This window comes from Copadichromis virginalis, linkage group LG20 (assembly GCF_057382275.1).
Source record: "Copadichromis virginalis isolate Kocher_CV1m ecotype Utaka linkage group LG20, C_Virginalis_male_GT1.1, whole genome shotgun sequence".
NCBI classification, from domain to species: domain Eukaryota; kingdom Metazoa; phylum Chordata; class Actinopteri; order Cichliformes; family Cichlidae; genus Copadichromis; species Copadichromis virginalis.
Genome location: NC_140637.1, coordinates 12,291,115 through 12,310,185, shown reverse-complemented (window position 1 = coordinate 12,310,185; position 19,071 = coordinate 12,291,115). Strand labels below are relative to the sequence as shown.

Here is a 19,071-nt window from a genome sequence, read left to right as displayed (position 1 = left end):
GGGTGATAAATGAAGTTGTATTTATATCTTGGTGCGTCACATCTCAAGATGTCCCCAGACTCTCATCGTCTTAACTCCTGCTCTGCAAACTTGCAAAGCATTTGACGTCTTCTCTTCGTACTTTCACAGATTTTATTGTTTGTCTGAGTGATTGGCTTGGAGGAGACGTGGCCTTAGAGTGCATCCAGGCCACACCACACATTTATTCTATTCTTCTCATGATCTTTCTTTTGTACCTCCAGTACTTCACGCATCTTAACTATCTTCAAAATACACCCAGCTCATTTTCTCAACACAGACGAGTGTATGATAGGCAGCCGCAAGCCTTAAGTGGCTTGACTGAATTTGCATGCAAGAAGGATGCTTATACAATCAAAGTAATAATTTGGCATTTTGAAACGATCCACTGATTTGCATTCTCGCTGATTGTTAGATGAGAAGATAAATGCCACGTCTGTGATGTCGTTTTGTCTTGATTTTCTATGTGTTGTGTTCTTCTGAGGAAAACCGGCTCAGGACTGCAAAGGGAAAAAAAAACTTTTTGTGAAATCTGATACATTTGGATGAGCCATCCATCTATCATCATCTTAACCACTTCACCGATTCAGAGAGAAAAAAGAAAAGATTACGGGTGTTTCCGGAAATTGCACAGGTTTACAAGAAAATGATGAATTTCATAACATTTTGAAAGTTTGCAGTGAACAAATGAGATTAAAGTTACAAATTTATGAGAAATGTTGCAGAAACTGTCTTTTTGTAAAATGAGCCGCAACACTTCATTTTGCAAGTGGGATCACCATCACGCGACAGAGGCTACGAGTAAACAAGGAGCACTGCCAATTTCATTCAGACCAGTGTGTTATTTTCTTCTAAACAGGCAGAATTCAGGGTCATGTCCAGATGCTTATGATAATATGATGATTCACTAAAATACTGAGTTTATCCTTACTGGCGAGTCAGATTTTGAAGTGTAATTTGCGTGGCCAGGCATAAAAATGGCAAGTGGGCCACATGTGTGATGTAATGAGGTTGTTCCCACTTTACAAAGGGTAGCCATGAGGTTCATTAAAAATGATGACTTTAATCTCACAGACCATGCAGTACTCTGCAAGTCTTGAGCTGCCTCTTATTTCTTCACTCATTTCTTTGTATGCTGCTACAAAGACAACGAGAAATAGGTGCAGCGATTTATTGAAATGTGCAAACATATTCAGAAATTAAGTTGCCTGGCAAAAAAACACAAAAAACTCTTTGAACAGGGTCAGCTACAAGGACTGGAAATAACTAAAAAGAACAGCTAAAGAGAAACTCTAAAAGACCTGCAGAAAGCCTGTGAACTCAAAACTATCTTAAATATGACAACAAGTTTGACTACTTTGGAGGTAAATGTATAAAAATGAAGGACTTTTGCACAGCTCTGTATATGTTGACCCAGCTCAAACTTCTATTTTACCTACAATGGCATTAATACGCTGCTGTAGCTGCCCCGTGTGAATAGTAAAACTTCATAGCTGAAGCCAAGAAACAGCCCACCATACTTAGTTGAAGTGAGAAGGTGAGTGCACATTTTGTAAGATGTGCACTCACTCATCTCGGGGTCTGTGAGATAGCAAAAGTCCTTTTTGGGGGGTTTTGTGCACTTTTCCTGTGTTTTTTTTATTTTATTTTATTTTGAAGGCTCATCTTCAGCTATATATAGAGAACAAGAACAAAGCCAAACAAAGCTGATCTGACAGCACAGATAGCTACAGTATTGGAGCTGCTTTTTGCTGAAATATTAGTTGAATCATTTTTAGGGTTTTCAAATTGCTCTTTTTCATTTTTTGAAAGAGTAAATGACATTTTCCTTCTATTCCAGTTAAAGGGACTCGTAAAAATTGCAACATTAATTAATTCAGTACTCTCAATAGATGGCAGGTTTTTCTTGGTCTGATATGAACAGGAGCTATAGTGACTGTTAGTTCATTCATTCATTAAACTAATAGCTTTTACTTTACTACATTTATTGTTGGGTTGCCATTATCTTGAAATGGCCACTCATTGGTAAACTCTCTTCTGATTGGAAGTTATATTGGATATATTTGTTACAGTCCAACCACATTATATATGTTTTTTTATTTGTTTGTTTGTTTTTTTGTCCGTCTACCTTCATCAGGTTGTGAAGGTTGTAGGAAGCAACATCTCCCACAAACTCCGCCTCTCCCGAGTCAAGCCGTCTGACGAGGGCACGTACGAGTGCCGAGTCATTGACTTCAGCGACATCGAGGGCGCGCGTCACCACCGCGTCAGAGCCTACCTGCAGGTGGTGCTGGAGAGCGACGTAATCAGCCGTAACCCCAGCAACAACTTTGAGGCCATGGACGACACCAAGAGAGGAGTGGGATTCTCTGACGGGGACGACGGGGAGTCTCTCGGTGGCACCAAAGAGCACGCTCACAGCCATCACCAGAATCACGGGCACCACCAGGAGCACGGCAAGCGTTCTTCTTCACCTGCCCACCACAGCCACGGCAGCAGCAGCAGCAGTCAGCAACACAAGGCGGGCAGAGAGCTGAGGAAGAGGGACGTGGACAGTAACCACAGTAGCCACAATGACTGCACCAACGAACCGAGCTGTGCGCTGTAGATGGCATTACACAAGGATTGCATAATATGATGTGTGTCACAGCATAAAAAAGCTATTCTTCCCACACAGTGCAGGCCTGTGCACAAATCCAGAATCTCTAGAAAATGTCCAGTATGGCTTATTCTAAGCACAGGGCTGCAAACTGTGCAGGGAATGTAGCTTTTTCTCGCTGTGCATGGGTCTGGGTTGGACTGCTCACCTGTCTGTAAAGCCTGGCTTCACAGCATTCAGCAAAAGGGTGGGAAGGGGGAGGGGGGTGCTGATGTGTAGATCTAGGCAGCTCCACAGGTTCTGGTCTCAGCACCAATTATAAAAAAAGAAAAGAAAAAAGAGACCTCTGTCTTACTATTAACCCGTGCTCTGTTCCACTCTTGTACTTTACATACTGTAAAAGACACACTCTGCTTTCATGCTCATACTTCTTCCACTGCCTTACTCTGTCATTTGATACACCCTCAGAAAAGAAAGGCTGATATTGTACATTTTATAACTGGGTCTGTCCCCAGTAGAAAAAAATCCTCCCTTTTATTCTGAGAGTATTCTGAATGAAACTCAGCCTACTTCTTTCCCTGAAAATCTTTTTCAGCTTCATTACATCTTTTTTTCTCTCTTCTGTGTGCATTCAATAAGTATACAGCCACACATCGACAAGTGTTCTCCCTGTGTTCCCAGAGCAGCAGTGCTTATCCAGCACAGACACAAGTCTTAAATCACAGATACATCGATAGTTTGAAAAGGGAGAGATTTTAAATCAAACCAACAACAACACGGGCTCCATCCTACCCGCAGAGCTCTTTTGAGTTTATGACGCCTCTCTGAAAATTTGCCTTCCCTCGCTCGTGCTGCAGGTTTGATCCACTCGTGGCTGTTCACGCTGAGAGAAATCAATCAATCAAATCGCTCCATGCGGACCCCATCCTATTGGAAAGCCATGAAACGGTCAAATCCCAATGCCTCTAAATTAAACAGATTTGGTGTGCCTCTGAATCCTGACTATAAATACATAGAAGGAACAGATCGTGATCTTCGTGAAACAAACTTCCCCCGTTTATGGAGGAGCTGGACTGTATTCCTCTCCCAGCTTAGTTCTTTTATTCCAGTGCTCTGGCCCAGTTCTTATCAGTCATTTTAAAAGAAAAAAGCCTCAATCCTCTCCACTACAAGCCTCTAAACCCACCCTGTGTACATGACTGTAAAATATGAATTAAAGCTAGTGCATGTTTAGTGATTTTCTTAAAAAAAGAAAGACTTTTGCAGCCAACCAATAAAAACAGTGTTACCTGAGTTTACTTATATTGTAAAAAAAAAAAAAAAACATCATTCTGTTCCAAATCCATATTTTACTTTTAAAGTCCTTTCAATTAGATCTTTTAGTTTTTAAGCAGTTTTCTGTTGCTTTCCTGCTTTCCAAAAGTGCTGTACAGACAGATGAATGACACATTCTCTCCATAGCTGCTCAGAAAGGGGGGCTCCCCTAATGTATCTTAGTACTTCAGCAGTGTTTCTTAAACTACTGTATTTGCAGGGCAGCAAACATGAGTGTAATCACATAATAATGAGCCTGAACATGTGTGTCTGAAAACGTCTGAGGGGCCGTTTTACTTCTGCCATTTTCAAGAATAATCTCTTTGCTTAGATGCTTGTATGAAACCTCATCTGTAAAGGTGAAGGGGAGGCTTTCTGGGCTGTAGGTTACTCTGAAGGGATCAATTGGGACAATGTGGACATGGGTAACACTTTGGATAAAGCCTTCAGCGGTGAGGGGGTAAAGTAAGAGGAAATGTTAGTGAAACACTGAAATCCTCTGCCTCAAAATATATTCTTGGGTTTCAAAGGCCATGAATGGTTCCACGTCTTTGGTGTATTACTCTCCAGAGGGACAACAGTGCTGCTGTTACTATGAGCAGCCTTCAGGAGGCTTGTTTAATGGTTTAAAGCGGTGATCAGCAGAATTATTTTTCAACTAGTAATTTGATTTGATGTTTTGTAAAGAAGAGATTACTGTTGGGGTGGGAAAAAAAGAGGGAAATGTACATTTCTTCTAGAATGTTTGGTCTCTCACTAAGTGTATGCCTTTATCAAATGAAATAAATTGTATATGAAACAATGGAGTTTGAGTACTCACTACACATTTCTACCTAAGTGGGTGTTTTTTGCTGTTCTTCGCCAGTTGCAGTTTACCTTTACGGCCCCTTGCTCTGTGTGTGCCTGTCCATGTGCATCAAGGAGCAGCGATGTTCGGCAGTTGCCTGCGTGTAATAGGTGCTGCCAGATTCCCCTCATCCTATTGCTGCTGATGACTAATGGTGCTATTGTCAGTACTGGCAGCAGGATAAATAGCAACAGCACCGGATGAGATAAAGAGGCGCTGTGCCGTGCTCGCTAACATTAAGCCAGGCCAGCTAAATACAAAACGTGGTGATCTTGTTTCCCCACACTAAACGCGTCATACATCCATTATGGAGCGGTGAGGTGGGGAGGTCCCGGGCTCTCCCATCAGTGAGGAGATAATGGAAGAGACATTCTGCTTCCTTCATTTACACATCTCTTGAACCCTGCAGGGCTCTGACTGATAACAATGATAGATCGGCCAGCATCCTTGTCACTATGTCAAGCAACCTCTGCCTTAATAGGACACAGTCTGTTCTAACCAGAGCTAGATTTGCCATAGAGTTTCCAAAGGATCTTGAAGCACTTCCTTTACTAATTGCTGAAAATCTCATTTAAAAAAAACAAAAAATAAAAACTCTGTCCGTGTTGTCTTACTACAACCATCAAAAAGTAGGACACAAATGTAGAGCTTAAAAAGAAAAGAAAAATCAATCAAACAGCTGTAACCGTATTCATATATATATTTTAATGTTTTGTATTTTTTTAGTGGCTCCTTGGTGGAGGAGACACCCACCCTCAGGGCTTCCAAAGCTAGTACACTCGTACTGCTGGTCCCAAGCCTGGATAAATGAGACGATTACATCAAGAAGGTCATATGGTGTAAAAAATGTGTTTGGATCCATCTGCTGAGACTCCCTCCTCGGGAAAATACAGTGGGGCAAAAAAGTATTTAGTCAGCCACCGATTGTGCAAGTTCCCCCACCTAAAATGATGACAGAGGTCAGTAATTTGCACCAGAGGTACACTTCAACTGTGAGAGACAGAATGTGAAAAACAAATCCATGAATTCACATGGTAGGATTTGTAAAGAATTTATTCGTAAATCAGGGTGGAAAATAAGTATTTGGTAGAGCTGGGCGATATGAGATTTTTTCATATCACGATATGTTTTTTTCATTTCAGGCGATAACGATATCTATCACGATATAAGCCAAATAACTATATTTGTAAGATTTAAATGTGCCGTTGCTCACAAGTAAAATGTGAAATAATCAGCAGCTTGTTTTTAAATATTTATTTCCCATAATAAGTTCAACAGGGTAGATGTACTTAAGATGAGACTTTTTCAGATGAGACTTTTTCAGATAAATAAAGGCAAATATTGCAAACTACACAAAAGGCAGCCGCTAAAGCGTTTAAGTTTCAAAATAGAACAAATGAAACAGACTAAATTGTCAATTCCACTTAGAAACAAAATATTAATTCTAAAAATAAATCTTAGTTTGTTTTACAGAAGAACAGACAAAACTGACTAACTTTTGTCAATATCAAATAAACTGAGAACTAAAATTAAATTCTCAATCTCTCCTTGTTGTATAGCTTAGCTTTTCAAACAGTTTTAACAGTTACTTTAGTCTGACAAAAGCCGAATGACGAATTAGCGCTTCCAGTCAGAGACTGAGGCTACGTCCACACGTACACGGGTATTTTTGAAAACTGAGATTTTCTGTTTTCGTTTTAAAAAATAATCCCGTCCACACATAAAGGCAGAAATGAAGGAAAACGCTGCTATGAACATGCCAAAGCAGCAGGTGGCGCTAGATTCCTAACCGTGCAGAAATGTTGGCCAATCAGAAGTCTAGAAGCCTCGGTGGGAAAAAGTAAACAAAGCTGCGGCATAGAAGCAGAACCGAGTCGTATGTGTGGACGGACAGTAACTGTGTGTATATGTAAGCATTAAAACACTGCAGAGAGTAGAATTAACAGTATTGTAGAAATTCATTTCACCGAAACAATAACGCGGCGCACAGTGTGACGCATGCACCAGTTTATTGTATTTCCAGACTTGCTTTCAGCACAATTTACAGTGCACGCTACTCTGTTTTTTGTCAGACTTGAAATAGCCGAAATACCTTCACACTACGGAACTTCTTTGGCTCTTCCGTTCGACAATCTCTCCGGCGTTGGAACCATCATCTGTTTTCTCTTCGGTCACGCTCGGTTGATTTTTCTAGTCGGCACACTCATTTCCTCCATTATGCGCTGGCTCCATTACCCGCTGGCTGCTTCCCAAACAAACACACGTGCGGCTTGGCACTTGTGCTGTGCGTAGCAAGTCACGCGACGTGACGCTGCGGCTGTGATTGGTTCAGCTCTGCGCTACTGAATTTGGATCGGCTGACCTTTTTTTTTTTTTTTTTTTTTTTTAAGAGGACAAGAGCGGCGAGGTCTATCGCGATAGCTTAATTTCTCTATCGAGTAAAAGTTATATCGCGATACATATCGTTATCGTTCTATCGCCCAGCTCTAGTATTTGGTCAATAACAAAAATACAACTCAATACTTTGTAACATAACCTTTGTTGGCAATAACAGAGGTCAAACGTTTACTATAGGTCTTTACCAGGTTTGCACACACAGTAGCTGGTATTTTGGCCCATTCCTCCATGCAGATCTCGAGAGCAGTGATGTTTTGGGGCTGTCGCCGAGCAACACGGACTTTCAACTCCCGCCACAGATTTTCTAAATACTTTTTTGTCCCACTGTAAGGGAAGAGCCAAAAACTGTCCAATACTGTAGTTTTTTTTTCTCTTTTTGATCAAACATAACTCATTTTCACCTAATGTTAATGTACAGTAAGTACTAATTGTGGACTAGCAGAAGCCAGGAGGTTAGATAATCAAGGTAATGACTAAGGGACATTTTCTAAATGACAGAGTAGCTCTTAATTACACAGAGCTGGGTGATTAGAAAGAAGAGAATCTGGGAAATAAAACTGCTATCATAATGAAATTGGCTGACAAATATTTAAATATTTTCTTTGCTTTAAAAACAGAAAGTTTTATGACATAGCTGCTGTCATATCAGGACTTTTTTAAGGTCAATGTTAAAATTATATTTGTAACATACTATACGATGTGTTTCCTGTGACGTGCATAGTAATGAATAGTTTACCTGATGGGCAGTATTTTAGATGTGCTGCTATGTATTGTGATATTCAGCATGTGTAAGACTGATGATAAATAAAGTACTTCACTGTTATGAATATATCAGTGAAGTAGCCACACTGACCCAGTGCCTGACATCACAGATACATCCAGCACTGTGAGTGTGTCTCACTGATGAGCTGGACTTTAAAGCTTTTAGGTTTTGGTTGAAAAAAGAATATTTATGAAGATGATGCGCTCACCTGCACTCGTGATTTATTTGAAGCTTTTTGGGTAGAAACCTTTAAAAAAATGCGGCCAATTTAAATATTATAGACTAACATTTAATAGAAGATATAAGCTGTAGAATTTAAATTATTATTTTTAGCAGGTAATTTGGTTAAAAAGAGACTTTTTCATCTGCATACACTTTTTTTGGGGTGGGGGTAAAATATATCATCAAGGATACTGTTTCCTATCTGGACAAACACTTGAAGCCAGCCTTTCAACCCTCTGAGCTACAGACACATTTTAATAGGTGCACACAGCACTATGTGGGACATTCACAATCCCTCTTCTCAAGTGCAGCTTTCACATCAGCAGAATGAAATCTTTTTGAGTTGGGTGATCTTTGGTGATTACCTTTGAAGTTCACGGAAAATTTTTTTTTTTAAATTAGGGTCGGCAAAAGCAAAATTGCTTCAAAATGCTCAAACTTGTCGAGTGAAAAGAAATAGAAATTCTAACATTTGTATTTCCTTAACATGCCTGTGAAACATAAAAACTGATCAAACAGAATCAGCAGCTCTTTTCCTAATGTAGAAGACGTGTCAGGTGTGGTCCTGGTTTCTTTAATACCTTGCTGTTTATCAGAGCTGTGCACACCATGAAGTTTATCACAAACATATCTGACGGCTGCTTTTTTTGGCACAGCTGATAGACTTTCTTTCAGCTAAATGACCTGTTGGAGTCGTGGTTCAATAAGTCGTCTGTTTGTGAGAAGAGTCAATTTCATCAAGCAGCAGCTCATTAGCTGACTGGCTGGTTAACTGTCTCAGTAACGGAGCCAAACTCCTCCTTGAGCAGTTTGAACACGTTGTCCGAGAACTCGTCTCTCGGCCTGCCCGTGCCGTTCAGCTGCACCGGCAGGAGGTCGGGGTGGTGTGGGATGTAAGAGGACGGGCAGTGCAGCTCATTTAGAGTAAACCAGAAGGTGTCTGGATCCACCTGGATTAAGTGTCGGAACACACTGTGCAGGAAAGGGAAAAAACATGGGAACAGGATTAGTTCTGAGCTGTGTTTTGCTTTGTACGTAATATCTATTGTATGGAAAACACCTTCCTATAATCCAAAGTGACAGACTGAACGAGTTTTGCTGGCTTTAACATGCAAACCAACAGTTTAACTATAAGCTCATTAACTCAACACTGCTTTTCTCTTCAGGTTTGTTTTTTAAATCACCTCCAAGCAGGAAAACACTTAAGTATATTAAAGCGTGTGTTTTTACTTGTGGCTGCTATGTTGCTACCCAAACACTTAGATCAATAATTCAGAATGATGTGAGTTATTAAAGGTTGCTTGCATACTGCGTTTTTGCCAGTGTGATGGTGAAACGAGTTCCCTTTCAGATTCGTACACACAGTATTGGGAGATCACGGCCCTACATGTCCTGAAGACACTTCTATTCACACCTGTAAGGCAACTGACCTGTGATGATATGCCACATATAAACTTGTCATCACAGTCATTCCTCACTGTTTATGCTCTTTACCTGGCTAGGAACACTTTTGCCAAGTTTGCTAGCTATTGTAAGTTAGCTCTGTTGTGTGCCAACCTGACGTTAGCTTAACTGCTCCTGTTGGTTTTAGCCACCACCGCTGAACTACATCTGCGTATTTCTGGGAGTTACCTTCTCAAGGGACAAAATTAGTGAGGGTGATATTTAAATAAAGCCCAAAAACTGATTTACTAAAGATTGCAGCAAAGGGTTAAAAGTCTTATATTACAGGTAATATACTTTAAAGTCATGAATACTGGTGTCTGCAATATTTATAAACTCGGCAGCCACTTGGTTCGACATTAAATACAATTATCTAATCATCCAATTAGTATTTCAGTATGTATGTTCAAACTAAGCATCAGAATGGGGAAGAAATGTGGTTTTAGTGACTTGAATGTCGTATGATTGTATTTCATAAAATGCTGATCTACAGGGATTCTTCCAACAGAACCATCCTTAAGGTTTATATAGATGGTCTAATAAAGAGAAAATACCCTGTGTGCTGCAGTTCTCTTGATGCAAATGTCTTGTTGATGCCAGAAGTTAGACGTCTTTACGGACCTTCTCCACTGTATAGTGACTGATTCTGCAGAAAGTTGGCAACCTGCACACTATGTGCCCAGCATCCATTCACCCCACGCTGTGATTTTACATGGCTTACCACTTCGTGGCTGAGATGCTGTTGTCTGCATGTTTAATTCTTGATTTTATAAGCCTGTGGCCATTGAAGTGATTGGAACTCCTGAATTCTGCTGAGATATTTGAATATTACAGCCAGAATTTGGAATTCAATGTGTACTGGTCAAGTCAAGTTGGCTTTATTGTCACTTCAACCATATACAGTTAGTACACAGTGAAGCGAAACAACGTTCCTCCAGGACCAAGGTGCTACATGCAACATAAATTTACAACATCAAAGTACCTAAGTTTGATGTACCGCTGCAATATAAAGTCAGATGGCGTTAACTTATTGCCTTCCTAAAAAAAACAACAATAGTTTGATTTGCTGGCCCTACAATGTATGGCCTTTATATTAAACATTTGCTATTAGCAGTAATACAGTTGTTGTCAAATCAACTAAGACTGAAAACTCTGAGATCTGCACTTTAACTATTCATAGGATTAACTAGCATTCAAAGTATCAGGAACAAAACACTATTAGTTATTACTGATTAATAGTTAAACACTCCAAATGTGCTTCATCAGAGCTGTGTGTTGTGGTTTGATTAGAAACAGACTGAAGATTCATTTGCAGGGCCATGTGAGCGCAGATTTGAAAAAAACAAAACAAGAAAAAAAACAACAACTTGTCTTTTATAAAAATATCAGACCATACTAAATTATTATCAGGCAGGACATGCTAGAATTTCAATACCCAAAGAAAAGTACCGCCTTGCACATAGTACAAATTCAGGCTTCACAAACATCGAGGTCTGCTTCAGCTGAGAAAACCAAACACAGGACATTTTTACTATATTTTATTCATATAAAAATCGGATTTTTTTTTTACTTTTATCCAGAAATTACAACAGAAATCGACTTGTAAAAGAAAATAAAAAAGAATAAAATTCAACAAAGCCAAGTTAATTTCACGGATTAATCACAGCAGCAGAATACAGTTTGAGCTCGGTGCCTGGTCTTCGGGTGGATCACTCCCTGTAAATATGTTACTCATGAACCTCCAGGAGCACACAGGTGGATGCTGGGGTGGTGGATGGGCTGAAACAGCACGCAGTGGTGCAGTAGGTTGTGAGGAAAGTGGGGCACATTACATACTATCACCTTTGAAGATATGATACTGGTTCCAAAAATATGGGGTAAAGATAAGGAGGAGGGAAAGAAGAGGAACTAGGAAAAAGATGAAAGAGTATAAAAAGTAGACCAAGCCTGGACTTTACCTCTGCTAACTCCTAATGAGCTCAGTAAAAGTGCTGAGGTGGTTCAGGTGGAGAATTTCACAGCAGGCTGTTTGCACATCCCTGGATTTCCAGGAGATCCACTCTTCCTCGCATTAAGGAGTGGATGTATGTGGGAAAAGGGGGCGCCTCTTTTTCCTCTACACTTCCCTCCACCTTTATGTCTTGAGTCTATTGGTGGCCCAGCTCCCTGTGTTCTCCTTTCCTCCCATTCACCTGGTGCGCCTTTCGTAACCTTGCCAGCTCCTGCTCCCTCCATCCACTCTTTCATCTTCCTCCTCCTATCTCACTCACACTCTGTATCTCTCTCTTTCACCATCCTTCCCAGCAGACATTTAGCAACTCCCTGAGCTGCAAACTGGGCTGCCTTTCAAGCCTCATTTCAAAACATGTCTCTCTCCCTCTCTGCTTACTCTATTTGCCAATTCAACCCACACTCGGCTTCAACCAGGCCTGCTCGCTGTGTGTCAAGAATAAAAGCAGCAGTGCACATTTCAGAGTTAAATGGGATTATTTAGCAGCTGCTTTTATCCCCTTTCTTCCTCCCTTTCTGGGGCTACACTCTTGGCCTGTAGTCTTTTGTGGAATCAAGGTGTTCGGATAGAAGGAGAGGAATGACAAATACTAAAGAGGAAAGGGCCTGGTGCTGGTAAATTTTGCAGTAAATGAGTAACAGGGTGGAATTGGAGCTGAAGCTGGAGCTGAAACATATTATTTGTTTCAGTCAATGTGTGTTTCTGTCTTTCTCTCTCTGTGACTAAGGCTTGGTAATTGGCTTGCTGCAGGCGTCCCAGAGGTAAGCTGTAGCCAAATCGGTATTCACATGAGTGAGGCTGCAGCCGCTGACTGTTTCTCTGTTGCTCCTTCATATTCCTTCCATCTCCCAACACCAAATCTCTCCCCTGTCAGATAGAAAGGAGGACAGCGTCAAGTGCCAGCAACGAAAATCAAGCACAGGATTGATAAAGGAAAAAAATTGTCTCCTTCTTTGATGGGAAAAATAAGACCTTTGCTTTTTAGCATGGGTACATCTTAATAATAAAGCAACATGGGCATCATGGCTTAGCGGTCAGCACTGTTGCCTCGCAGCAAGATGCCCTGGGTATAAAACAAGAACAGGTCCTGATTTTGTGGTGTTTATGTGCTCTCCGTGTGATTCTGTGTGTCCAGGAGTTCTGGTTTGTCCAGCCATCAAGTAGTGTGCTAGGCTAATGTTGTCCATTTTGGCAAAAATTCAAAAGGAAAACTCAAATTTCTAAATCTCAAGAGATTAATTTCCTCATAAAAAACAAGGTTTAAAAAGACAGGAGAGGTTACGCTTCCACTGCTTTACCCCTCTGAGAGGTTGCCTGAGATAGTACTAACCAGCAATGGAGTACAAGATAAGCAGAAAATCCTTCAGTGACCTTTAAAGCTGTTGTTTTTTTAAGGCCATACAATGTATTGACACAGACAGGAAGCATGTAAATATAGATAGAGATTGTATTTATTAATCCTACTGGGAATTTTTAAACAATCTATAACAGCTTGTGCCCAGTGTTCTGTTAGTGGTTGTGTGTAGAAACTCTAGAACTAAAGACCTTGAATCTAACCGAGGCTAGAAGTCTGCCCGTGGCTGAGAGTCAAGAAAAAGAGCCTGACTTCAGCTATGACATGTGAGAGCTGAGCCCGGCGTCATGCTTCTTCACAGCAGACAGAGCCTTGCTTTGGCAACCAAATGAGCTGAAATGCTCACCGCCCAATTTATTAGATAACGCCGCAACTGCTCATTAGTGCAAATATCTGCTCAACCAATCATGTGACAGCAACATTCGCAACGCAGCTAGAAACTGTCAACAGAAAAACAAGGCCACAGTAGCAAACTCCAAATATTAAATTGAAAATTGTGGGAAAACTATTCCAGCTAGCCTAACAGATCTCCATTCCTCCTTCTGCAATATACAGAAGGTAGGGTGAGGAAAACAGTGAATCCATGGATTAGTTGTGCCATCTAAGAGGCTAGCAGTGTTGCTGTGATGGTGGGGGATATTTTCCATGACTTTATGTCCCTTAAAACTAAATCACCATTCTTTAAAATCTATTGCTGGCCATGATCATTCACTTAACAGCACAACCAACACATCTTCTTTATGATTCTTTATGATGTTCCTTTGAACAAAAACATATTTGAAATAATCTCCAAGTCTTCTCGAGCTGGTTCCACTAAAAACATGTTAATGACCATTCACTGTACTCGAGCAGCCTTAACACTTATCAGATGTCAAGCCTGTAGATTAATAACATGAACGGTCATCTGACAATCTGCAGCTTTAGCGTGATGCCAACACAGACCAGCACCTTCTTAAACTTGCTCCTAGGAGTAACTGGGACACAATTACCCTCAGATCTCAGGCTGTGAGACATTTTCGGACCGTCTTGCACACACAGCATGCTTAAGATCTCACCAGAGATTTTCAATTATCAGGTCAAGAGACTATAAGAGCTAATCCAAAAGCTTCAGCTTGCATATCTTAAAGTAGTTCAAGGTATTTTTTATTTATTTATTTTTTTACCACAGAACACCCCAAGAAGTCCCATGTCCTGATATGTAAAAGCTGTTTTGGAGGCACTGACGAGCCCTGCAGCTAGCATGGCTAAAATCCAATCAGGCTCATTTTGTTTCCATCTCACACTTGGAATAATTTCAGCTAATAATACTGTCCAGTACAAATGACAACATGAATGATGTCCTGCAGTGTCTTTCAAAATTGTGTGCACTCTTCCAACTTTAAGAAAAATAAACATTATGAATTTACATCAATTGGATTAATTAAAATGCCACATGTGCATAAAGAAATTATTTTATTTAGTGTTGAACAAACAGTCTAACATGTCTAACCAAAACTTACACTATCTTGACTGTTGCCCAAATGCATTTTGGCTCCTTTGTTAGGTGTAGTCTTACTGTGTTTAAATACAGAAGCATCAGAGCCAGTATATGCAAACACTGCTCACAGTTTTTACACTAAAACCATCAGACAACTGTGAGCAGTAGTTATCATTTCATCGTAACAGTTTCCACTATCAAGCACAGGAACAGTGATTAAGTATGCCTGCACTTTTATGGGTTAATAATTCCATCAGTTTTGACAAGATCTCCAATGCTGAAACAGAGCACCAAGCCATGACAGAGCCTCCACCGTGTTTTACAGACAGCTTTAGACCCTCACAGCCATCACTACACTACATTCCAACCTGTGCCAAATTTTTGGCTAATAGCAGAATTTTGCATAGTACCGCATATAAGATCTGATGACGACGATATAATAAAGACCAAAAAGAAGGAATTACCCATAGGGCCCAGAACATAAAAGTACATATACTGACTTCTAAGCAAGTTAGTTCATGAGAAGCAAATTACCTTTGTGACAGAGGATAAAGTGAATGCTGCCAAAATTGGACCTTTTTTTCAAATTACGGTCTGCTGTTATATACATTTGGCAGCTCTGCCAGGGCAGAAAGAGACAGCAGGAGGTAATCACAGTAACGGAGCTTTGCCTTCTAACTGAGAGACCAATATAGTTTATTCTCTGCAAGTCAGTGTAAGAAACCCCCGCCTTTCAGGTAAAGCTAACAAATCCTCATCACACTGTATTTGAGTTCAGGTATGTATACTTTAATGACATTTTTAATCTGTGAAATTATTCACTTTACAGGTGTGTACACCAAAACCATTAAACCTACAGAAACTTGCAGTTATTCTTTTTCCTCTCAGAGAAACAGTTTAGATTTGCAGTCAGTACAGTCTGTACTCTGATTTTGTTTGAAATACAGAGTTAATGTCAAACCAAGAGGCCAGTGAGGCATTTTAAACCAAACTGTCAGCTATATGATTCCAGTGATAGTGGTGTAACTGTGGTTGTAAAACTCTATTTGTATGGATTTTATTTATTAAGAAATTAGCAATCAGATTTTTTTTCTCCTGATACCCGCTCCCTTGTTATTCCACGACAAAATAAGCAGATAAATGATCTGGAGTTTTTCATTATTTCATGACAATTTATAAGAGTTGAACTTCCATTTCAGAGAATACTCAAAATGCAGTCCGAAGAGTTAATGATCTAAGTGAGGGAGAGAGAGATAGCAGAGTGTTTATGGACTTAACAAATTAACAATTTAATGCATCCTTTAAATACTGTACACTTATGTAAAACACAGTGACAAGATGAGCAACACTAAAAGGACTGGGAAATCCTGGAGGGTGACTAAAGTGGATACTCACAGAAATCTTTTCTTGGTGAAGAAAAACCTTACAAAAAACGTACAAGTCAAGAAGTCACTAGAGGGGATAGACATATTGATGTGACAGCCGAATTGTTTTCCCTCTGTACTGTGAAGTACAGATGGCTGACTCAGTCACCCAAACTAAACCCAGCTAAGCAGGTTTGTCACCCTATGAAGACAAGACTGAAGGCTAAGTATCCACAGCGAGCAGCAGTAAATGATGTCAGAGCATCTATAGTGAGGAACCAAAGTTTGGTGATCCTTGATGGCTACAAGCTTCAGGTAACCACTGATTAAAAAGCATTAAAAGTATTAAAAATAATCTTACATGGTTTAAAATTATTTTATCTTGTACAGTTTGGAGCCTGTAGGGAGGCTTTGTAAGAAATATTTATGGGCCTGACTATGTGCAGCGCTTCAGCTGCTGAACTGCACAGTTTAATTGCAATTCTCTGTGAGGTTGTGTGTCACAAGAAAGACCCCGTTCTTATCAAATATTCCACATGATCAGTTTTTAATATTAACCGAGGATCACTCGCTGTGGCTTTAACAGCTTCACGTGTGGTATTTTAAAGACAATCTGAGAAAATATCTGTAGATCATGTTGCTAAGTTACAAGTTCTCAATATAGAATTAGAACAATGTTTTAACGTCTTTTAAGTTGCTAAAATAATATACCAGTGACATGCTAAGTGCTCTGACGTCCGCTGATCAAACAGTGCACTTTCACTGTTACTGCAGACGGGTACAGATGGCCTCTCTGCCGGTTTACTTAATGACTTTTCTCACCTTTTAATTGCAGCTCATTTAAAAGTAGAAAGAGTAAAAGCACAGACTCTGACTGAAGAGCCCTGCATGGTGAGAGGTTAGAATGTTAACGCTTACTAACAATAATTCTGCCTGTCCAGGCATTTATTCTCAAAATTGCCCACTCCCACTTAATACCACGTTGTCACAGTCTGGCTGAGGCAGACTGTATGTGTTTGCAAGAGAGGACTCAAACGCAGACCAAAAACTGAACGTGACGTGGATTTAACAAAAAACAAGCCGTTTAAGCATCTCAAACACACAACGTGTATTGTGCCTGTTTATCTGCACACTGCACTGTACGAGAGAGTTTGCTGTACAGAAAGTGCCGTAAGCTATTTTAAAGGAACAGTTTCTTACAAAATGAAACAATTGTCTTTACACTGCAGTCCTTGTCACTGTTAGATGTAACGCTGGCTCTGGAAAGGCTGCAGACAGCTCTGTCACCTTTGTGACATGTGGTGTCACCAGCTGCTAACTTTTCATCTGTCAGCGATGAACCTCACACACACACACACTGAACAGCTTTGGAAAATTAGAGCAATCCTCAGCCATTATGTTGTGACAGGGACATCAGCGCCTAATGAACTTAATGACTGATGAAAAATCACACAAGCAGCTCATAATTGCATAATTGGGAATGTAATGGCAGAAGCCCGCAGGCCACTTGAATATTTTCAACATGCTAATGGAAGTATGTTGAGCACAAAGTAAACAAAAACAACAACAACTTCTCTGATCTTATCAATTAAACGGCCTCCTTCGCTGTCACCTCATGATTCGCTGATTGAACAATCACGTTTCTCAGTTGGGTATAAGAAGAGCTGCTTGCAGTCGTAGCTGTGTGTGCAGTTTGGACCTGAGCAGCATCCTGCTGGCACAGCTGGCTGTGGTCCGTATCATCAAAGTCATGGTTAACATATGTTGAATGACAGAGCTGCCACAGTGAAGAGGCATTTTTAGTAACAACATCACCGTCATGCATTTAGGATGTCAAACTGTTTCACAGTTTAAGGTTTGTATAATAAAACAGAGATGCCCTGATTTATGCTGGGACACCAATGGTTGGTTTTCATTGTTATACGAGACTGCCACCTGGTGGTGAAGGAGCTTCAGCTTCAGTTAAATATTACAGCTGGAAAGAGGTAATCTATCTTCACTGTGGTTTTACATAAATGGGCTTCATGTTGCACCAATCTCCATAAAGTGAGGCGTCATACTAAGAATAGTTGTCTTGCTCTGATTTGTCCATGTTGTGGCTGCTTTGATCATTGCCAGAGCCCAGGTACAGTTCTACAGGATGATGCACTATGTTGTGTCTTGGTGAAACTGTGCTGTTTGTGAGCACTGTGTCTCTATTCTCTTACCCAGATCCAGTCTCTGGCACAGTGAGCCCAGCCCCTGCAATACAGCCAGCTGCAGTTTGTAGGCCAGGGTGTGTGTGTAGACAGGCCCAGCCTTGGCGCTGATCGGAGCCTGCCGTGCCAGAGAGGCGCTCAGCTTGGGCAGAACCTCTTTAGAAACCCTCCTCCTCACAAAGTCCCCACATGTTTCACCCAGCACGCACAGCACCTGGCATGTAATGCACAAAAATGTAATGTACAAAAGCAGCAAGCTGTCAAAATTCAATAAAACCTTCCCATTGTATCCTCCTGGATGAATTGTAGTATTTACAAAACTTGGATATATCCAAAAGCTGCATGTTGCTGATGAAACAATTTCCCAGCAGCAGCTCTGAGTGAATAAATGACTGTTTACAGACTTAATGTGTCTGTATTTGTCAGTTCATCAATGAAAATATGAATAACAAATTTAAAAATATTCCAGCTGATGACAGGAGCTGACGAGTAGCCTAATTTACACCGACAAGTTGAATCAGCTGACACTTGCACCAAAGATCACAAAAAACTATCAGCTTCATTTATCACAAAGTCCTACTTTGTGATTCTCTGAGACAGTTTGAAAAGCAGCCTCTAAGAAGGCATCCACACAGTGATCTTTCTGTGCTGATAGAAGAAATGTTAGTTTAAAGAGTCTTCACATTACAACCCAAAAAAGAAAATAATAGAACTATTTCTGAATGAAATAAGCCTGTTGTTGGGCAGCATCTTTCATTCTTTCACTACTAAGAGTTTAAAACTAAAGACGACTTGAATAATTTTGACTCACTTAATGAAAAGAGAGGTTTGTTTTATTTACCCTGAAGGCTCTGAGGACTGCTAATGGGTCATCAGCTGTGAGTCTCTGCAGGAGTGCTGGCCAGCAATGAAATGCTGGTTACACCAGTTTTGCAGTGAGGTTCAGATTTCTATGAATCTTAATTACAATGATCCATCTCCTCTACACTCTGAATCTAATATCACCACCACTACAACCTATAGCTTATATTCCACTGGCCCTTAGACAGACCTATTACCTTGGT

The 19,071-nt window shown here is 40.4% G+C and overlaps 1 protein-coding gene across 2 annotated transcripts in view; it reads left to right on the top strand.

Moving 5' to 3' along the window:
* Positions 1-4,737, top strand: part of LOC146684432 (V-set and transmembrane domain-containing protein 2-like protein) — a 47,265-nt gene extending 42,528 nt beyond the window's left edge. For both annotated transcript variants that reach the window (XM_085443872.1, XM_085443873.1), the window contains exon 4: positions 2,156-4,737. In XM_085443872.1, coding sequence (XP_085299998.1) covers positions 2,156-2,626 — 471 coding nt within the window. In that variant the 3' untranslated portion in view covers positions 2,627-4,737. The remainder of the gene's footprint in view (positions 1-2,155) is intronic.
* The last annotated feature ends 14,334 nt before the right edge of the window (positions 4,738-19,071 follow it).